We start from the raw sequence: 23522 nt of genomic DNA, 5'->3' as shown, positions 1-23522 counted from the left end.
CATGAAAAATGTGTTCTATCCTGAGCGTCGGTTCTCGGAACTCTTCCTCTTCCCGATGTCGACCTACCCTCCACCCAAAGATATAATATCTGAAGTGTATATTTAACCAAGTGCGTTGATCTGGTTTATCATTATTACTCTGAATTTTTGGCTTTGTATAGGATAATTCCAGGGCAGAATTTTTTTTTCTTGCTTATATCTTTATTACGAAAAAATACGACCGTAGCTTACATTTCCCCGTCCAGAGTTTTTTTTTTTTTATGCGTTTTTGGTCTTGGTTCCTGTAGCTCCGCAGCAAACTGTAAGAACCTCTCCCCAGCACTTGGGAAATCATTTAGAATTAGTAAACATGTTTTTAAATTAGATAAAAAAGATAGGTTTGAATTAAATGACCTATAAAGCTTATCTACTAATCTTATGAAAATAACTCTAGAATGAACGAATGATGGACGGAACTGTTTGTGTACAAATGCTGAATGATGACCAGAATAAGACCCAAGGTCAAAGGCAATATGGAAAACGTCGCTATTTTGTCCACTAGTAAATTAGATGAATAGATCTGCTACCTACCCATAGGTACGTCATGCAGCCCAACTTGAGCCTAGCTTGTCAGGGGAGGTGGGAGGTGAGACTAACGTACGAGCCTAAATTATTTGTGCGTGTGTGTGTGTGGGCAGGTACTTAGGGTATGGAGATAAATTTGCTGTTACGAGCTTTTGCAAGTCTCGGTTATTCAAAAATATACTTGGTGAATCGCTAGTGCCAAAAGAGCATACACAAATAGCTTGCAAAAATTCGGAACTGATATATATTTAGGTCCGCCTACGCTACCCAGGACCAACAACAAATCAGGGAGACCATGTTAGAATAGACCGGCACTTGTTGACTTGTATATGGTGTAAGAAGATAGTTTTTGGCGTGAAATGGGTCAGGGAAGAGAAGATCGTCCCCTTTTAGTTCAGGGGAGTTTGATTACAAGTTGATGATTTGGCAAAAACAAGCAGCCTGGCGGCAATTATAATGTTCTCAAGAACGCCTCTCTGTCAGTGTGTTAACAGGTTAGTCTCTAGATCTCTTTGCTTGTAGGCATACCACATTACTTCCTCTACCTTCATCCAGGTTTGTCTACTGACGGTGAAGAAGTTTAGAACGAATATGTCATATTATTTGTAAATGAAATAGACAAGCAATGATGAATTGGTTGTGGATGAAACTGGTATAGTTTTGTTTTGATGGATAGTCGTTTATTCATGTATCACGTCGCCCATAACCTGACTAGGCTCACATGGATGATATCTGAGAACAAATTGCACGACTCTACAACTTTTAATTCTTTGTCGGTGTGCTGAAATAACCTAGCCAGGCAGGAAGGTCAGTCAGTTACACAATAACAGCTTTAGCCCGCCAGTAGCCCCTCTATATCTGGCGCTGGTAATCTGTCACAGCCTTACTTTTAACCCTGGCAAGATAAATATAGAAGGTGATGCCATTCTGTTATTATGGACTCGTTCATGATGTTTCGTAATCGTGAAATTTTCCGTTCATAGCCAAGATATTTGCTACAACTGGTAAGTTCTATTCCAGTCCTGGGTAGGAAGAATGAAGTTTTTCTACCGCGACCTGCAGGTCGCAACGATATAATCTTACACTAACATTCTCTCTCCCTAAAGGACCTGCATCAGGTACCAGAATTTATGTAGATACTCATTGGGCTGTGATTATAGAATTTGTTCAAAGTATCAACTGCTAAACGAAATCTTCCGCCAAAAAAACGTAAATGATAATTTCTTGTCTTTGCAGGATGTACGCGAACAGGGGAACGTGTCCTGCCACAAGCTCCGTCACCTCAGGAATATGCTGTCTCTGAGCCCCACCATCATCCCAGGATTAAGCTGAAGTTAGCTGAAGGATGCCAGACAAACATCAGAGGAGATAACCGCATCTGCAGTGCAGGTTTTAAGGTTTGTTTAGCCTGTTCATCATGGGTAAAGAGAGTCATAAGAAAATGTTGTGAGCAGATGATTCATGTATGCCGCGTCGCTCGACATTGTTTGTTGACAAGAGTGCCAGGTGATTTTCTTTATATGTAGACAATGAATACCCAGTTTTTTTTACTACCTAGTTCTTTATATATATATATATATATATATATATATATATATATATATATATATATATATATATATATATATATATAAATCGGGTCGGACTCGAACCCAGGAAAGGGCACTTGGCTGCATCGGCCACACGTGTAGGTTAAGACACACACACACACACACCAGGATTTTAGTGTTTGTACCTGTGTCCCAACCTCAGCATATTTATCACACCACCGAAGCCGCGATAGATTAAAGTACATGCGACCCCCACCGTGTTGAGGTTAGGGACACACGTCTAAACACTAAAATCCTGGTGTGTGTGTGTGTCTTTTATCTTTCAGGTGGCTGAAGCAACTAGACGCCACGTACAGGTGTTAGAGTCCGACCCGTGGTGTATTTACATTTTCCTGAGTGTATGCTGGGTGTCTGCGAGTTTCAGTGTGCGTCGTATGGCTGTCGTTATTTGATATCCTACAATGAACTAAAGCGTTGAGTGTATGATGAATTAAAAGAAAATCCCTGATCAGTTACTCACCGCATAACTGCGTGACCTTAGTACCAATGATGTCAATAAATGCACAGTGGTAAAACTTGCAATTTTTTTTTCTTCAGAAAGACTCTGAACTTTAAATTCATTATACTCAATCTTCAGTGAAGTATTGCATGAATATATCGCTTCCAGTCATCATGACCAGAGTCAAGGTGAACTTGGTGATGCCAGGTGGAAGTGAGCAAAAAAGAGGTAGATACAAAGTGGTACATCGAAGGTCCTTGTCCTCACGCCCTCTCAAATCCGACCCCCGCCCACGGCCTGCTCAACTCGGCCCCGGACGGATATTTCGGGGCCACACCGGGTATTTCAATTAGTTTCCTGTATAAATAGAGTTCTGTTGTGTGTCCGATGTGGTAGAAATAGAGCACAACAAATGCCAGAGTCGCGACTCACCTGCCAACGTTGGATGGTATTCTCAGAGTGAGCAACGACGTCATTGTTTGAAGTGATTTTATTTGAATTTAAATGTCAACCTCGCTTAACCGCGGTCCCTTCTAATGAGCCAGTGCTCTCTATGGGTTTTTTTTTTTTGTTTTTGTTTTTATCACTTATTTCATAGTCTCGTTAATTTTACGAGAATTTCAATGCTTTGATATGTTAAGCATAGTGTCCAACGAAAATTTCGTGACCTACAAGATTCTGTCCTGAAATTTGCTGCTTGCATCTTAATCCGTTAAACCTTGTTGTTTTAGCCTCGTCTGACGGAACGTCTTAACTTTAGTGTGACTCTGACACTAATCCTGACCAGCTCCTGAAGCTGCAGGGGCGTTAGCATCCCGTAGCAGCCACGTCCTCGCTCTGGCTGGTGCTGGTCCCCCCCCCCCCCCCCCCCCAACCACGTCAGAAAGCAATGCGAATTTGAAAGGATGATTAACTCTGCCCCCTGATGTATTACTCATACTGAACAGAAAATTCAAAGGATTAAGGAGTTGCGGCTTAAATTACCATGGCTGTTAAGTTACGGCATGTAATTACTGACAGTCGAATTTGATTATGTGGCCGAGGCCACAGTATTGCCAGAGAAGCGAAGTAGCACTGGGAACCAGCCACCAGCTTGATGGACTTCGTGTTGTTTATCGTGGGTTATCCCACATAACCTGGGTTCGTCGAATACTTAGAATATTTTACTTTTCAAGTCCCGCCTCTGCCAGAGTGCATACGAGACATTATTTCGTCACCCTTGCGTCTCTTTGTACAGTAGAGGGAGAGAGCTGTACACTCGCAGCGCCGTATCTGAACATTGTCCACCTATGACAAGATCTTGCCTTTACGCAAGGCTAACACGTAGATCTCACCGCAGGGAAATTTGGAGTGAAGAATAATAAGTCCTGAGATGCATGTGTAAGACGTGGAAGTTGTATGTGTAAGATGGAAAGAGAGTTCAAGTGGATTGATTGCCAGCAGGCAGTGTGTGTGTGCTTGGACACATTCTTTTTACCATAACTTAAGAACATTACATTAAAGAAACGTCATATATACACCATAGATGCTTCCTTAGAAGCTGAGCAACTGATTGGATTTGAGGCATGTAGTTGTATGAATTTACATATACAGAAATAACTTAGTATCAGGTGGTCTAACTAAGGAGTGCTGGCTGGTTGGTTGTTTAATCTTTAGGCCTATCAACTGCTGGGGTCGTTAAGGCCGTATGGAGTGCTGTATGATTCGAGATGCAGATTTATAACATATATGAGTTGGACAGAATGACACATATCTTGGAATATATTTTCATGCAGATTAATTTAATCTTTTTCTTTCACATACGTGACCCGTCAGTTTTCAGAAGTAATGTTTGGTTTTTAGCTTCTTTTTCTCGTATTGTTACGTCAAGGACAAGCGTTGTCACGTCTAGTTGTGTCGGCTAAGGCCTGCCCTAGTCGTATAAGTAATGAATTCATTTTTTTTTTTCCGCCTCTTGTGTTAGATGATGGGGCGTTAGGATGGGGATAAAAAGAAAAACACGGAAGTTTAGTTCCAACTGATCAACTCATGGGGCAGAGATAACAGATCAGATGTTCAATGATGAGGTTATTCTTGCTTGAGGACAGTAATAGTACATGCGGGGGTTAAGTAGTAGAAGACCTGATGGTCTGTGTCGAGATTATCTGCTAGAGAACAATATAAGTACATGAGAGACTCGGACAACAGAAGACCTGATGGTCTGTGTGCTTGGAGAACAGTATAAGTACATGGTAGACTCGGACAACAGAAGACCTGATGGTCTGTGTGCTTGGAGAACAGTATAAGTACATGGTAGACTCGGGCAACAAGACCTGATGGTCTGGGTGCTTGGAGAACAGTATAAGTACATGGTAGACTCGGACAACAGAAGACCTGATGGTCTGTGTGCTTGGAGAACAGTATAAGTACATGGTAGACTCAGACAACAGAAGACCTGATGGTCTGTGTGCTTGGAGAACAGTATAAGTACATGGTAGACTCGGACAAAAGACGACCTGATGGTCTGTGTGCTTTGAAGGACACTGTGACACTCCTCTAAAGTTCCAATACATGTTGGAGATATGATAGTAAAGATAGTGGCCATGGTGTGAGACAGTTGCCTCCGAATGACCACAGAATGCTCTCTCTCTCTCTCTCTCTCTCTCTCTCTCTCTCTCTCTCTCTCTCTCTCTCTCTCTCTCTCTCTCTCTCTCTCTCTCTCTCTCTCTCTCTCTCTCTCTCTCTCTCTCTCTCTCTCTCTCTTTTTCAACTCGTTTAGCTCGTAGGATGGGCAGCGACCGGTGTACCTGTCGTTATCCCCGGCACGCCTTTGGACTCTACACACACACGCACGGTCGTTCCAGGCGAGGCCATGTTCCTCCTTGTCCGTCATCAGTCACAGGTAACGAGGACCCGACGCATACATCACTAATGGCTTACCATGACAATGGCGGGGCAAGTGGTGCTCCGCGCGTTGCAAGACACGGCCCATCGCCCACTGACGAATGGCATTCTACATTTCCCCGCTGAGATTTGATCGGTTGGGACGGCGTTACTACCGGGAGGCTTGGGGTTGTGGTTGGGTGTAGGGGCATTGTGCCTTTTTTTATTTTACCCCTCGGTGAAAGATTTCTTGTGATCGGGCAAGGGGTAGACCCGGCTGGTCAGGCTCTCGCCGCACACACACACACACACACACACACACACACACACAACATTACATTTACGTACACAAACGCTGAAGCATGTTTAAGCATATGGGTTGCGTATATAAAACAGGTTAACCTCTTCAGCATGAGGTTATGGCCACTAAAGGATACAATGTGGTCATCATGGACAACGATACGACCCATAGGTGTAATGGTGTTAGGTCAAAGGCAAGGGGATCATACTCAGATAGTCTGCATCAAGGAAATACCCAAGAATGAAAAAAAAAAAAAAAGTATTGATAATGAGCTTTAACTCTGAAATCTTACCTTCTGTTTTTACAAAGTAACATCACAACATCGTCAGTGGTATGTGGTTAATACCACACAACACGTACACATGCCCGTTCAGTTCTGTGAGTTTACGATACACCACTCGTCAAAATATTCAAACTACCCCCAATTATGACAGAACTGTGACGCCTATTCATGTGAGGGCTATGGGTACAATTATATATATATATATATATATATATATATATATATATATATATATATATATATATATATATATATATATATATATATACTTTCTTTTAAACTATTCGCCATTTCCCGCGTTAGCGAGCTAGCGTTAAGAACAGAGGACTGGGCCTTTTTTGGAATATCCTCACCTGGCCCCCTCTGTTCCTTCTTTTGGAAAAAAAAAAAAAAAAAACGAGAGGGGAGGATTTCCAGCCCCCCGCTCCCTCCCCTTTTAGTCGCCTTCTACGACACGCAGGGAATACGTGTGTGTGGTGTGTGTGTATGTGTGTATTCCTGAGTCCACAAGGAAAATGAAACACGATAAGTTCCCAAGTGCACTTTCGTGTAATAATGTTAAAAGGTCAATTTTTTTTTTTTTTTTCAAAAAGAAGGAACAGAGAAGAGGGCCAGGTGAGGATATTCCCTCAAAGGCCCAGTCCTCTGTTCTTAACGCTACCTCGCTATAGCGGGAAATAGCGAATAGTATGAAAAAAAATATATATATATATATATTTATATATATATATATATATATATATATATATATATATATATATATATATATATATATATATATGAGTCGACTGTGCTCTCTTTTACGGCATCATTTCAGCCAGACTAGACCAGAGGTATACTTAAACTTTTATGTTTCCAGGCCCGATAGTTAGAGCTTGTTACCGCTTCCCTTTGCCGCCTCTTCCCTCACCTTTGCTGCTCCATACTCCTTCTTGCACCTTACTGTTTTCCCTACTTGCTCACTGCTTCTTACCTTCCCTGCTTCCACCCGTTGCTTCCTACTCCACACAGTTTCCTTTGTATGTCCTCTGCTTGGCCCGCTCGTCCTTGTTTCCTCTCGCTCCTAGTTCCAAACTGACCCCAGTTCCTTTCCCACTCTCCTGTGGTTGCTTCCCCTCCCTCCTTCTTACTGCCCTCTTTTCCGCATTCTCACTGCTTCGTCGTCCTTGTAACTCTCTGCTGTCCTTCTCATATCCGAATGCTCGAGGGTGACACGTTTAGATGCAACTGTTGATCATTTTGTGTGCTGGATCGATCGACTGATGTGCGCTGGGATGCTTGATTAATTATTAACACTAACGAGGTGAGAGATTTGTGGGAAGCTGTGTCTGCCACATGCTGCCGCTCCTCACATCTGTTTCGTAAATTTCTCTTGTCAGTTTAGCTAAAGTACGGCGACCTTGGCTAGGCCTAGTAGGAGTCGAAGCAACTCGTTGTTAAACTCTGCGGGTTTTGTTAGCCAGAGCTAATATCCAAGCCATTTATTTGAGTCAACTATTCACCTCTTTGTGTTTCCTGTTTTAGTGAACTTATGTGTTTGTCTTCCTAACGGTATTGTTTTATGTTTTCTACTATCTGTTTCGTAAATCCCGCAAGGGTATCTGGGCAAATGAATTTTTCTCTACATTCTGACATTAACAGCGACTGATGAGGATGGAGGTGGTTGATGGCTAGGATGTGGTGGCCAAGTCCCAGGGGAAAGGTATTCTTTCTGCCAACTTTCCATTCGTGCCAGGTGAAGACTTCACCAGACTTGTTGTGTGGAGAACGGGGGATCAACTCAGCCATCCATCTTTGTTGATAATCTTGTCCACAGATCTTTAACGTAATTTACCAGTGTGCTCGACATCATCCTATTAAAAGAGTGCCAGATCCAGCTGGGCCAGGGTAGCCGTCCGAGGGTGTTCTAAGCAAATAAGATTAATCAACCCGTCTCAGGCAACCTGAGCCATGAGCCTAACAGACGAGCAAGTTCCCCTGGGACACTAGTAGTCCGTGTTTATTGTGGCTGCAGGACCGTATTTACAGAGACAATGGCACGTCACTGGTCACTGTAAACAGTATAAATATACCTGATCTGTTTTTAGTCATGGGGTCCGAGCGGCGCTAATGGATTTATTGGTCATAAAGTTTAGTACCACTCCAGGGGTCGGCGCTACCCATAAGCAGATTAAGAGGCCCCTCAGGGTCCCTGAAGGCCCCAAGGTTCAAAGGGATAGTGTTTGACAATATTTTGACCGGAGCCAGGCATTGGTATGACCTCCTTCAAGCATTAATGTGAATGAGGCACTCGTGTCTTCCCCCGGGCATTAGTGTGACCTCCTCTAGGAACTTGTGTCATCTGCTACTGGCACTAGTGTGACTTAAGTCCTTGAATGTCTGAAATTATGTGACTTTTTCAGTACTTCAAAGTGCACTAGTCTCAGGCTAAAAAAAGATTGGTACTCTGATGAATCTCAAAAGAGATAAAATTTTAAGAAAATGCTCTCTCTTTCCCTCATTTACTTAATCTATTAGTAAATTGTGTATTAAAAATCTCTATTTTTGTTGCAAGTCTTGACTTTCTTGACTTTTTTGATCCCTCTTTACAAGATTTATAGGCCATTTTGCTTCATTCTCTATTTAATGTACATTTATCTGGTGAATTATTTTCGGTCTGTAGTTTTTTCCAGTCATGGACAAAAGTCCACATCAAGGCTGGGCCTTTATTGAAGAATAGAGAAATAAGAAACGGGAAAAAGAAAAGACAAAGGAGTATTTATTGAATTTTGGAGGTGAAAAACCTGTTTTTTGAAATGTGCCAACTCATAGTTATTGGGAAAGACATGAGAAGGTAGAGAGTTCCAAAGCTTTGACGTGTAGGGAAAGAAGCAGTTGTCAAAACGGTCCACCCCTGAGTTGCTGATAGCCACACAATAATCATTTGACGTAGCAGCTTGCTGAGTATTACGTGGTCTAACAAGTGGTGTGGGCACACAAGCAGCCAGCTCTCGGGAGCAAAAACCAAAGTAATAACTACAGAAGAGAGAAAGTGAACCAACATTGCAGCGTGGGGCAAGGAGGTCAAATTCTGAAGTTAGCATGGTACAGTTTATAAGTCGGACCACTTTTGACTCTGTCAAGTAAAGATGCAGAGCTACAACCACCCCAAATGTGAAAGCAGTACTCCCCACAAGGACATATAAATCCCGTGTATAAACGGAGCAACTGTTCAGAAGAAAAGTTTCAACATTTAAACAGGACACCCAGTTTCGTAGAGGCAGACTTAGTTATTCCTGGAATATGAGGTTTCCAAGAAAGAGTGAATATTACGGTAATATCATGTATGTTCATTGAGTCAAGACGTGGAATTACAGAACCATCAGAGGAGAGATGAGAGTTGTGAAAGTATTTCAGTTAAGGAGAAAAAAAATCTGTATGGCAGTACTTAATGGTTTTTTATAATTATGAGTTACATATTCCTATTTAATCCCAAAGTAAGCTTAATTTCATAGCCTAACATTCATATACTTTACACCCTCTTGTCTGCAGAGTGCTGTCTTTATCCCCAACTTTGATTCCATAAAGCAGTCAAGGCCCCAGCTACAAGTTCCTTGATTATTCCTTCCCTCCACTGCTGCCATAAGATCTTTATAGAGCCATAGCATACTTTCCTGGATATCATCAACTGCATACATCAAAACTTCAAATCTGTTTCTCTGAGAGTCAGTAAAATACTAAATAGCAAAAGTAAGAAGCTGTTGTAGTCAGACTCTTGAGATCATACTTGTCTGCAATGATCTTTCTTTCAAAAAACATATTTCATTTAAAGGCCAAGTTCACCTAGATTTTTAATGTTACAGTAATTCTGAGTATGGCAATGTCATAGTAAGGCTCTGGACAAATGAACAGCCTGGCAAGGTCACCAGTCTACTTGGTGGTTAGCTTTAAAAATGTTACCATTTAGTCCCATCAAATATCAAAGTAATATCTACTTGACAAAATTACCAAGATTTTCAGGATTACAGCAGTAGGTTGGGCAACAATCAGGGTACTGTACAGTGCACTTGTAGGTGTTAAAGATCTCTGAATCATATGACTCAGTCCCTGTGATGAAGGAGTCATATATACACAGTGTGCAGAGTTACAATTGAATTATGCCAACATTTCAGTTGAAGAAAAGAATTATCATACTGGGATCCATTTGGCATCATTTACAACCTTATTCATAAGTTGTAGGTTGAAAATTTGAAAATAAAAAAGAAATATCATTGAAATATAAATTTTCAGAAGGAAAAGAATGAATTTTAAGGTACTAAACACATTATTTTTTATTCTAATGTCAGATATATATATTTTATTATAACCAGAAAGCAGATGGAAAGGTATTGAGTGCCACAAGCTTCATATCTGGGCAAACAGTATGGGTTCAGAACGAAATCTTGGACAATAATCTGCTGGATTTCCATGAGAGTAAGCATCATAGAAAAATAGGATAGGTTGGTGAATTACTACCAAAAGGTCATTGATACTTTCCCTCACAGAGGACTGATAACGAAACTAGACATCCAAACTAGGGTCAAAGGAAGGGTATGCAAATAGATTGATAACTACACAGCTGGAAAGGAAAGCACATTTAAGTAAGTCTTCTCAAGAAAGTTGAAGATGAAAAATGAGATGTACATCATGTGAGAAAGAATATGAAGGAGGAAAACTGTATTCGACATGATCACAATTGCCTTCAAGTATGTAAATTTAGGAAGATATACAGAACTTGCATACCCTTAGTTGGAATACGCCATAACATCCTTCTGTCATCATTCGAGAAGCTGGAAAGGTCCAAAGGAATATAAGAGTGGTTTTGACGTATGTGGATTGAGTCAGATTAAAAGAGAAAATTTCAATCTTTTTACTTTGGAACAGAGAGGGGAGACATGGTCAGTTCTTTTGAAGTCATGAGGCATAAATTCATGTAAGACCAGGATGATATCAACAGCTCTTTGAAGTTGAAAGAGAATCTGGAGCAAAAGAACATGACTGGAAGGTAAATGAAAGAAAACAGTATAGAAGGATGTGAAGAAGCATTTCTCTGTTTAGCAACAGAGTTTTGGGTTAGTGGAATGAGCATAGAGAGGAATGTAAGTACCACTAAAAATATATAAACCCATACACAGTCATATTTAATCACTTATCACAATTGCCTTCAAGTACATGAATTTAGATTATGCCACAACAGCCTACTGTCCTCATTTGAGAAGCCATAAAAGGTCCTAAGGAATACTCCATGTACAAGAATGGTTTTTACCTAAGTGGAATGAGCCAAATAAAAAGGGAAACCTTCACTCTGCTCACTTTGGAAGAAAAATAGGAGACACAGTAAATTCCTATGGAGTTGGAAGGAATAAATTTATATGAGACCACGATGTCACCTTAAGAACAGCTTTTTGAAGTTAAAAGAGAGTCTGGAGCAAAAGAACACAATTTGGAAGTTAAGAAAGAGAGTATGGGAGGATGTGAAGAAGCATTTGTTCATTTGTTTAGCAACTGAGTTACAGGTTCATGAAACGAGCTAAGAGAGGAGGAATGTGAGAAGCATTGAAAATTTAAAAACCCACACACAGTTGTATTTTATCATTATCACAGTTGCCTTCAAGTATGTGTATTTAGAAAGGTATACAGAACCTGCTTACACAAAGTTGGAATATGCCAGAACAGTGTGCTCTTCTCATTTGAGGAGCTGGAAAAGGTCCAAAGCAATACAAGAGTGGTTTCATCATAAGTGGAATGAGTCAAATACAAAGGGAAACCATCAGTCTGCTCACTTGGGAAGAAAGAAGAGAGCCATGCTACGTACTTATAAAGTCATGAGGTATAAATTCATATAAGACTATGATGATGTCATTATGAAGCAGTTCTTTGAAGTCAGAAGAGAATTTAGAGCAAATAAACTCAACTGGAATGTAAATAAGAGAGAAGAGTATGGAGGGATGTGAAGCAGCATTCTTCATTTCTTTAGCAATGGCATTGTGGATTCATGGAACAAGTTAAAGGAAGAGGAACATGAGTACCACTGATAATTTAAAAACCCATAAAGTGAAAATGCAAGGATACTCTTATACACAAATAAAGTAACATGGGTAAAAACCACTTAAATCTCATAATTTGAAAACACCAACATATATGATAATCCTGAAGGGATTAAATGTGAATCATTGAGGCAGGCACCTTGCTGAGTAATTGAGAAGCATGATTTTTATATACTATCAGTATATCAGTGAAAAGTTTTTATCGGGGATGTAAGGCATGTGTACATGTAGGAAGAGAGGAAAGTGATTGGTTCTCAGAGAATGTAGGTTTGCGGCAGGGGTGTGTGATGTCTCCATGGTTGTTTAATTTGTTTATGGATGGGGTTGTTAGGGAGGTGGATGCAAGAGTTTTGGAAAGAGGGGCAAGTATGCAGTCTGTTGTGGATGAGAGAGCTTGGGAAGTGAGTCAGTTGTTGTTTGCTGATGATACAGCGCTGGTGGCTGATTCATGTGAGAAACTGCAGAAGCTGGTGACTGAGTTTGGTAAAGTGTGTGAAACAAGAAAGTTGAGAGTAAATGTGAATAAGAGTAAGGTTATTAGGTACAGTAGGGTTGAGGGACAAGTCATTTGGGAGGTAAGTTTGAATGGAGAATAACTGGAGGAAGTGAAGTGTTTTAGATATCTGGGAGTGGATTTGGCAGTAGATGGAACCATGGAAGCGGAAGTGAATCATAGGGTAGGGGAGGGGGCAAAAATTCTGGGAGCCTTGAAGAATGTGTGGAAGTCGAGAACATTATCATGGAAAGCAAAAATGGGTATGTTTGAAGGAATAGTGGTTCCAACAATGTTGTATGGTTGCGAGGCGTGGGCTATGGATAGAGTTGTGTGCAGGAGGGTGGATGTGCTGGAAATGAGATGTTTGAGGACAGTATGTGGTGTGAGGTGGTTTGATCGAGTAAGTAACAATAGGGTAAGAGAGATGTGCGGTAATAAAAAGAGTGTGGTTGAGAGAGCAGAAGAGGGTGTTTTGAAATGGTTTGGTCACATGGAGAGAACGAGTGAGGAAAGATTGACCAAGAGGATATATGTGTCAGAGGTGGATGGAACGAGGAGAAGTGGAAGACCAAATTGGAGGTGGAAAGATGGAGTAAAGATTTTGAGTGATTGGGGCCTGAACATGCAGGAGGGGGAAAGGCGTGCAAGGAATAGAGTGAATTGGAATGATGTGGTATACCGGGGTCGACGTGCTGTCAATGGATTGAACCAGGGCATGTGAAGCATCTGGGGTAAACCATGGAAAGTTCTGTGGGGCCTGGATGTGGAAAGGGAGCTGTGGTTTCGGTGCATTATTACATGACAGCTAGAGTCTGAGTGTGAACGAATGGGACCTTTGTTGTCGTTTTCTAGCACTACCTCGCATACATGAGGGGGGAGGGGGTAGTTATTCCATGTGTGGCGGGGTGACAATGGGAATGAATAAAGGCAGACAGTATGAATTATGTGCATGTGTATATATGTATATGTCTGTGTGTGTATATATATGTATACATTGAGATGTATAGGTATGTATATTTGCGTGTGTGGACGTGTATGTATATACATGTGTATGTGGGTGGGTTGGGCCATTCTTTCGTCTGTTTCCTTGCGCTACCTCGCTAACGCGGGAGACAGCGACAAAGCAAAATAGTAATATAATCATAATACAAGGATTGTAACCATATTTATAACTATATTCAGTATAATGCTGTCATTACATTTCAGCTTGGTCTCTCTTAGTAATAAAAATTGACAATAATAGTAATATGAAGTAATATGCTTTGAAGAATGTATGAGAGAAATACTTAGAAAAGCAAATGGATTTGTATGTAGCATTTATGGATCTGGAGAAGGCATATGATATAGATGCTCTGTGGAAGGTATTAAGAATATATGGTGTGGGGGCAAGTTGTTAGAAGCAGTGAAAAGTTTTTATCGAGGTTGTAAGGCTTGTGTACGTGTACGAAGAGAGGAAAATGATTGGTTTTCAGTGAATGTTGGTTTGCGGCAGGGGTGTGTGATGTCTCCAGGGTTGTTTAATTTGTTTATGGATGGGGTTGTTAGGGAGGTGAATGCAAGAGTTTTGGAAAGAGGGGCAAGTATGCAGTCTCTTGTGGATGAGAGAGCTTGGGAAGTGAGTCAGTTGTTGTTCGCTGATGATACAGCGCTGGTGGTTGATTCGTGTGAGAAACTGCAGAAGCTGGTGACTGAGTTTGGTAAAGTGTGTGAAAGAAGAAAGCTGAGAGTAAATGTGAATAAGAGCAAGGTTATTAGGTACAGTAGGGTTGAGGGACAAGTCAATTGGGAGGTAAGTTTGAATGGAGAAAAACTGGAGGAAGTGAGGTGTTTTAGATATCTGGGAGTGGATTTGTCAGCGGATGGAACCTTGGAAGCGGAAGTGAATCATAGGGTGGGGGAGGGGTGAAGGTTCTGGGAGCGTTGAAGAATGTGTAGAAGTAGAGAACATTATCTCGGAAAGCAAAAATGAGTATGTTTGAAGGAATAGTGGTTCCAGCAATGTTATATGGTTGCGAGGCGTGGGCTATAGATAGAATTGTGCGGAGGAGGGTGGATGTGCTGGAAATAAGACTGACCAAGAGGATATATGTGTCAGAAGTGGAGGGAATGAGGAGAAGTGGGAGACCAAATTGGAGGTGGAAAGATGGAGTGAAAAAGATTTTGAGTGATCGGGGCCTGAACATGCAGGAGGGTAAAAGGCGTGCAAGGAATAAAGTGAATTGGAACGATGTGGTATACCAGGGTCGACGTGCTCTCAGTGGATTGAACTAGGGCGTGTGAAGCATCTGGGGTAAACCATGGAAAGTTCTGTGGGGCCTGGATGTGGAAAGGGAGCTGTGGTTTCGGTGCATTATTACATGACAGCTAGAGACTGAATGTGAACGAATGGGGCCTTTGTTGTCTTTTCCTAGCGCTACCTCGCGCACATGCGGGGGTAGGAGGTTGTTATTTCATGTGTGGCGGGGTGGCGATGGGAATGAATAAAGGCAGACAGTATGAATTATGTACATGTGTATATATGTATATGTCTGTGTGTTTATATATATGTATACATTGAGATGTATAGGTATGTATATTTGCATGTGTGGATGTGTATGTATATACATGTGTATGAGGGTGGGTTGGACCATTCTTTCGTCTGTTTCCTTGCGCTACCTCGCTAACGCGGGAGACAGCGACAAAGCCAAATTTAAAAAAAAATAAAAATAAAAAAGTAATATGATAGTAATACGAGCAACACCTGTAATTATCTTTCAAAAATATTAAAGGTTTATTGTATATTGCTGAGTTAACTTCACACTGATTTTAAAATCTTAGGAACGTACACCATTTATTTATAAACAAATAATTTTTAGTATTTCGTAGAATGTGGCTTTTACCATGTATGGGTGCAACCATACCAAACAAGTAACATTGCACTTCAAATTCCATTGAACCCAAGGTTAAAGGCATATCAATACACTTTTTTATCAAAAGATAGTCAGGCTTTTATTAGTACTGTTAATACATTACATTTTTCTTTTCCTGTGAAAATTTCAAATGTTTCATCAATAATTTTAATATATTAAACAAAGTAAAAAAAGAAATTAAACCACATTTGTAAGATATTTTAATTGGCAGCCGGCAGTAATTCAACAGTTAGAATGATACAAACAAGATCCACATCCCTTCCTCCCTCTGATACATCTTTTAAACCTAGACAAGATAAAATTCTTCATTCCAGGTGCTTACTGTGAATACGCCTTTGGAAAGATAAGGTTGAGAATTACATTGTTCATATCAACTTGATGAATCATTCCAAACTGATTTGCATCTCTCATATGAAATGTTTTAATCTGTAGTCAAATATATCCGTAAATAAAAATTCAAGTAACATATACTAAACATACATTTTTCTAATCAATTTCACGTGATATTTTACTGTAGTTGGATATGATAGCTTTTAACATGTGTGCCAATATCGACCCAGCTTATAATTATTTTTATTCTCTCATTATGTTCAAGAGAAACTTCATCCTATTCAAACATTTTTTTTTTTTTTTCTATTGCCACAACAAAATTTGAATAAAAAGGGGAAGGAGCGCGGGGCTGGAAATCCTTCCCTCCCGTCTTTTTAATTATCCAAAAGAAGGAACAGAGAATGGGGCCAGGTGAGGATATTCCCTCAAAGGCCCAGTCCTCTGTTCTTAACACTACCTCGCTAATGCGGGAAATGGCAAATAGTATGAAAGAAAAAGAAAAAGAAAACTGATTTAAAATGTAGTAATGTGCAGATCAGAACATAATAGTTAATGAGAAAGTTGAGACAGTATGAGTCTAATCTACCAGTAATTAAATAATTATAGAACCCTTGGGTCATTTGCATAGGGCACCTGCAGCTTCAAGGTTACACTCCAGTCAGGAGCAGGGATATGTTGAATTCCTTTAGTGTGAAAAGTTCCGCATTGAAATGGTTTTCCTATCTGTCCACTGAAAATTATACTAATTTTGCCAATCTGCAGGTGGAGTCCACTCACACCTACAATCTATATACAGAAAGATACCAAAAATTTATTGCCCACAGACAACACAAACACAAAAGCTAGTTAGGCCTTCATTCTAAGTGTATTTCAGGAACAAGCTTCTGACTGCTTGTCAGCTCAGATACAAGAATTATTATGGAATAATTTGTGATATAATTTTTCAGTTTTATATCAAGACAGCTTAAGTCCTGTTTGCATAGCATCTTCACATGATCCATATTAAACAGACACTGCTTATATTATCTAAAGCAGTATCACCATCTAAAATGTAGTTACTAAAAACTTGCCAAGTTAACATGTCTACACCATCAACCAGCTGAAACCGAATCTTCAGTAAAAAAAAAAAAAGCACACTTACTACTGTTTCCAGCCGGAGAAATCTTAATGTATGAAAGTTCCAACTATGAATGAATGATGAAGTTTGTATACAATGAAACTGGGAACAGTATAAGGGTAATAAACAACACTGAGTTCTTTGCTGTTGCTGATGAGACAAAACAAATTTTACAAGGCAGTAATACAAAAATATTGTAAAACATACTTAAGTACAGCTTAAACACTTAAGACTAAAAATTTACTAATAATCCAACTGGGTACAATACATTAACTTGCAAAATGCTGTCCCCAGCTTGCTGTCATTGGGGTGTGCATTTCTGTGTACCCAAGTGTCACATCAGGAAAACTTCTAAGACTACTCTCTAATGTAACTGATTCTGGGACCTTAGGATCATAAAGTTTTGTACCTGTCTGATACCAAAAAAATGTTTCTGGTTCAGGAAAGAATGATGGTGAAGCACTGCTCAAAATCTGGTGTGTTGTCCAAATGCTAGAATAATCTACGAAAAGAGAAATCAAAGCATTACTGTCAAGAGAGTGGAATGTTATATCACTTTTGCAAATGAACTTTGTACTAGGTTCAGGAATTATGTCTGGTGGTTTAGTTAAAGATATCACTTTATCAGTTGTCCTGGAATCATTATTCTTCTTTTTAATATGACCTTTCCAAGCAATATGAAGTAGTGAAGCACTCCTAGTCACAGGTTCTGGGAAATAGAGACTTGCAGAAGTAGCCATAATCTTTCTAGGTTTGCTTCTCCTACTGGTTTCAATGAACCTCTCGGTCTTGCATGTTCTACAATGTTTATCTTGCTTCATCCTAGTGTACGTCTCTGGATCAGGGCTAGCCTTTATATATCTAGTTCTAAATTCTAACACCTCACTTTTCACTGGAGATGTGGTGTAAACAATGATGGAAGTGTGAGTCTTTCTAGAAATGGAGTTTGTTCTTTGTTTTGGTCTTATTTTGTATGTATCTGTGTTGTTTGAGAAATGTTCTTTAAAATGCCAAAAACCTAGTGTACACTGATCTGCAGTCATGTGATACAATGCAGCAACCTCCTTATTACCTTTAGTACTCCTCTTTGATGATCCAATACTTTCATGGATAACTTTTGTGCAAGAAATGTCACTGTACAGATTATCAAAGACCCCTGCTTTGTTATCTATATATATTTCATTGACTAAACTACTTATTGACTTTTTTGATAACTTTGACATTTCTTCCATGAAGCTCTGAGAGTAAAATGTACCAACTAAAACAACTGTTCCCATTCCAACTGCCTGTAGCAATGGGCTGTTTTCTTGTATGGGAAAATTGTTTTTCATACTACTATTTCCCCACTCTTGAGTAGACATGCAGTTAAACTCATACAAATTTTTTATTTTTAATGTTTTTGGCACATAAGACTGCATACAGTGCTGACAACATGAATAATAGGGTTGATTTTGTTCTTCCAGATGAGTTCCTGCAGAATGACTGTGACAAGTGGGAAGCCTGCCAGTCCTTACCAAGTCTGAAAAGCAGAACAGTTAATAGTGGCAGCTCAAAATAAGGATACCTAGAGTACCTAAAGCTTATGTAAATTAAAAGCTAGTAAGAGTCTCATTTCTTATCCATCAGTATTAAAATAAATGCAGAGTCTCATTTCGTATCCAACAGTATTAAAGTAAATGCATTACTTAAAAGTTTCAAAGAAAGGCAGTCTAGCTGGGGTTCATTTATTATCAATGGTGTGATGCACAGAAAATTATTCCACAAAGTGAAAGAGAAAAGATGTAGTGAAATCTTTGCAGAAAATGAAAGCCAGCAGGTTTGGATGGTGTTGCAGTGGAATTTATTAAGAAAGGGGGGTGACTTGTTTACTGGTTGGTGAGGATATTCATTGTATGTATGGCTCACGGTGAAGTGCCTGAGGATTGGCGGAATGTATGCATGGTGCCATTGTACAAAAGAAAAAGGGGATAAAGGTGAGTGTTCAAATTACAGAGGTACAAGTTTGTTGAATATTCCTGGGAAATTACATGGGAGGGTATTGATTGAGAGGGTGAAGGCATGTAGAGAGCATCAGACTGAGGAACAGCAGTGTGGTTTCATAAGTGCTAGAGGATGTGTGGATCAGGTGTTTGCTTTGAAGAATGTATGTGAGAAATACTTAGGAAAACAAATGGATTTGTATGTAGCATTTATGGATCTGGAGAAGGCATATGATAGAGTTGATAGAGATGCTCTGTGTAAGGTATTAAGAGTATATGGTGTGGGAGGCAAGTTGCTGGAAGCAGTAAAATGTTTTTATTGAGGATGTAAGGCATGTGTACGTGATGTCTCCATGGTTGTTTAATTTGTTCATGGATGGGTTCTTAGGGAGGTGAATGCAAGAGTTTTGGAGAGAGGGGCAAGTATGCAGTCTATTGTGGATGAGAGGGCTTGGGGAGTGAGTCAGTTGTTGTCGCTGATGATACAGCACTGGTGGCTGATTCAGGTGAGAAACTGCAGAAGCTGGTGACTGAGTTTGGTAAAGTGTGTGAAAGAAGAAAGCTGAGAGTAAATGTGAATAAGAGTAAGGTTAATAGGCACAGTAGGGTTGAGGGACAAGTCAATTGGGAGGTAACTTTGAATGGAGAAAAACTGGAGGAAATGAAGTGTTTTAGATATCTGGGAGTGGACTTGGCAGCGGATGGAAGCAGAAGCAAGTCACAGGGTGTGAGAGGGAGCAAAGGTTCTGGGAGCATTAAAAAATGTATGGAAGTTGAGAACATTATCTCGGAAAGCAAAAAAGTGTGGCAGGGTGGTGATGGGAATGAATAAAGGCAACAAGTATGAATTATGTACATGTGTATATATGTATATGTCTGTGTATGTATATACATGTATACATTGAAATGTAAAATGTGCATGTGGACATGTATGTATATACATGTGTGGGTTGGGCCATTCTTTTGTCTGTTTCCTTACGCTGCCTCACTGACGCGGGAGACAGCAACAAAATATAATAATAATAACAAAGTGGAATACAAAATATCTGATAGTACAGATTTGGATTATTTCCGTTCACTGTTTTTGATATTACATAAACATCCTAAGTCTTAAATCCTATACTTTATACAAAACTAACTACACCATTTCCTACAACTTATATCAAATTTTTTTTAGAAATCCTTGGTGTATGTGAGGGAAGCATGCAAGTACAGGGATAAGTGGAGATGCCATGGCCACTTCCTTCATAGGAGTTCAGAGAAGGAACAGGCATCAGATATACAGACTGATGGATGTATAGAAATCCAGTTATTATGCTACAAATTTTGAAAAGTCTATTGTGTGTACATATCTTTTGCTCAGTATATAGCCTTCGTAGAGGTACCACAAAAACAAGACAAAAAAAAAAATTTTCACTTGCAAACATGCATTTACATGTCTACTGTATTTCAAAAACTATGCAAACACTTTTGTCTAACACGGAGTAGAGGAACTTGTTTTCAATTATATTACATGAACAACCAAAGGAACTATGAAGAAAGGGAAGGTATATGACAGTTTTCATGTGACACATGGAAAAAGTTTTTCATGTACTGAAATATCTCCATACATCACTTGCTTATAAATTACATTTATAATTATAATATTTGTCTAGATGAAGTATAAAGATATTAACAAGGAATGCATTGATAATCTCTCATACTTTCTTGCTTATAATAAATGAAAATATAAACTGCCTTATTATTGAAATTTCTAGTGCAAAGTATTTCATTTCTGATTACATAAACACAAGATTTATTTGACTAGTTTTTGCATCTCAAAGGCTGCATTACAATCAATAGCTGGGAAATTGACTTTAGATAAAAAATTCCATCATGAGATTGTACTCATATTGTTCATCCACAGATACCCCTTTGCCAAAGGTGACTTCAACTGTGATGTAATTTCATGCTGCAGTACAAAGGATGTTGCATGGATCCGCAGCAGAATATTATATATGCTACTGAAACCTATGTTACAAGGGGATTATGTTTCTGATCAAAAATTTGCCCCTTCATGAAATGCTTCCCTACACAGTGGGGAGGGCTATGCTGATCTGGGAAGATGTACAATGTAAAATATGGAAAACACCTTTAAACATCGATAGAACCTATGAAAACCTTTCCTGACTAATCTTGCAATAAAAGTGAAAATTTTAAAATCACAAGAAAACCTTACCTAAACAAGAATGGGGAAGGCTATGCTGAGCTACGAATACAGGTTAGTTGTTTGAGGTATTAGATGCATTTCTGAAGTTATAATACTGAAAATGCACAAAAACTTTACCATTGACTTAATGCTACAAAATGAGTATACATTCATGGGGAATATTTCTGGACATGTTTATGCTGTTGTGTCACTTGCACAACTAATAAATATTGGACTTCATTCTCATTTCAACGGTTACAATGGTTTAAAAAAAAAAAAAGATTCAACACTAATGCAAAAAATGAGACTAACCACACTGAAGCACATTTAAAAAGATGCATATAAATGGAACTTTATAAAAACTTCTTTCTTTCATACTATTCGCCACTTCCCGCGATAGTGAGGTAGCGTTAAGAACAGAGGACTGGGCCTTTGAGGGAATATCCTCACCTGGCCCCCTTCTCTGTTCCTTCTTTTGGAAAATTAAAAAAAAAAAAAAAAAAACGGGAGGATTTCCAGCCTCCCCGCTCCCTTCCCTTTTAGTCGCCTTCTACGACACGCAGGGAATACGTGGGAAGTATTCTTTCTCCCCTATCCCCAGGGATAATTATAAAAACTATCACTACTTTTATTAATGAGGAGTTATCCCCAAGTGACTTTAAGCATGAAACTAGTATACTTGTTTAAAATCATATTCCAGCCACTGAGATGAACACTTTCTCACATACTAAAATACTTGTACACCAGTATATATCAATATAATGAAATGGATAAACTTGCTCATTCACCTTGCATGTACAACTGGAAATCATGCTTATGTACTGCCATCATACAGTACAATGTTATTTCTTTATCACTTTTCTGTATAGTTTTGTACATCATCTTTAGTGTAAACATCTTTATAAGATACGTCCTGATACTTAGTTTTAGAGTGTTCATCACAGGACAACATCCAGATATTTAGTTTTAGAGTGTTCATCACAGGAATCAAGGGACACATCTCAACAGTCACCCCAACCTCAAACTCTTTCACATGAGCCTCCATTCCTAACAGGTTTTACCAACCATGTGGTCTTCCAGGAACATAAGCCTAACAGTAGCCAAGGAATCTTTGTACATATACTGGTGTTACATGACTCCAGCTGCAAGAACACAATGAGTCCTTCAACAAGGTGCTATTAATGTCCATGGACAGAGAAAATATGTGAAACACTTCTTAATACAATGATACTGATGCATGCATATGCCAAAGCTACCTTGCAATTCAAAGACATAGTGAGGCACAAAATGTTGCATGTTTAAAAAGCTACAGATTACATGAAGGAAAAATATGCAGAGGTTTCTAGGTAAAACATATGAATAAAAAAATGTTGGCTACAGATCACAGTTCATGTACTGAATACAAACATAAAATTGAATGCAATGGTGGAGACACTGGAGCAGTAATTACTGTGAGTGTGAATTAATGAGACTACAGGCTGAATTTCATCAAAGTGCTTTGTAAAAATACTCAGATGAACAAATGCAGAAGAGACATGTTATATAAGAGTTGGATAATTATTCATACACATAAATATGGCAGCATTTAGTCAAAAGGGACAGATGTTATGATTTGGATGATTATTCATGCATTCAAATATGGCTGCATTTAGTCAAGAGGGACTTAAGAGTATAGTACTCCATGTAAGGATGATTATGATTTTTGTATATAGAAAACATTTGGGAGGATGAAAGAATTTTGGACAATAAAGCTTTCTGAGGCACTTTTAAGATGTTCCGAAGGTAAGACTGATTTGCCGAATGACTGGCTCAGTAACACCTCAGCAGATAAGCTAAGGAGCCAAAAGTCCTAGCTCTCACCTGACTGAAAAAATTTCAACCTTAATGTGTCCTCCAAAATCATTGGGTGGCACACATATTAGAGGAATTGTACAATGTGAGGCCTTGGCATGACTGGCTGGGTCTATCCACAATGAATGATGCTCCACTGTCATACCTATCTGCAGATTTGAATCTTTGACTTGTTTTTGGGTGCCTCTCATCATCTTTTCACAGATTGTAAAACCCTAAAAAAAGAGGATTATTAAAAAAAAATTAATGCTTTTACAGCTGCTCATATCATGAAATTCCATAAACCTAACAAATATTACATACCAATAACACAAACCTAATATAAAGGACACCATCTTCATGCATACTAATGTTACTGTGCAATTAATACAACACAGTCATGCAGCAACCTTGAAGTCAGTATAAACATATAAACATTCCAAACTGAAGTGAGCATACGTTACTGCTTTCTAAACTTAAAATATAAACTCGTTCACACTTGATACAAAGGACAAAATGCATGGTGTACTTAAAAACATTATAAAGTAT

The 23522-nt window shown here is 39.2% G+C and overlaps 1 protein-coding gene and 1 long non-coding RNA gene across 7 annotated transcripts in view; one reads left to right on the top strand and one right to left on the bottom strand.

The window, feature by feature from the left end:
- Nucleotides 1-843: 843 nt before the first annotated feature.
- On the top strand, nucleotides 844-18559 carry LOC139753274 (uncharacterized). The gene is made up of 3 exons (XR_011713675.1): nucleotides 844-1058; nucleotides 1801-1961; nucleotides 18440-18559. It is a non-coding gene; the product is annotated as an uncharacterized lncRNA (long non-coding RNA).
- The window catches only part of LOC139753272 (uncharacterized), a 33701-nt gene continuing 25761 nt past the window's right edge, over nucleotides 15583-23522 (bottom strand). For 2 of the 6 annotated variants that reach the window (XR_011713674.1, XM_071669538.1), the window contains exons 6-7: nucleotides 23140-23209; nucleotides 15583-18495 (exon numbers count right to left, since the gene is read on the bottom strand). Coding sequence is in view for 4 of the 6 variants with exons in the window: in XM_071669538.1 (XP_071525639.1) it covers nucleotides 17246-18495; nucleotides 23140-23188 (1299 nt within the window). In the remaining 2 variants the exon portion in view is untranslated. Of the gene's footprint in view, nucleotides 23210-23522 lie in introns of all 6 variants that reach the window. The other 4 variants (XM_071669536.1, XM_071669537.1, XR_011713673.1 and 1 more) reach the window with 3 other exon arrangements.

Source organism: Panulirus ornatus, chromosome 14 (genome assembly GCF_036320965.1).
Source record: "Panulirus ornatus isolate Po-2019 chromosome 14, ASM3632096v1, whole genome shotgun sequence".
NCBI classification, from domain to species: Eukaryota; Metazoa; Arthropoda; class Malacostraca; order Decapoda; family Palinuridae; genus Panulirus; species Panulirus ornatus.
The sequence above is the reverse complement of the archived record's forward strand: the minus strand, read 5'-3'. Positions and strand labels throughout refer to the sequence as shown.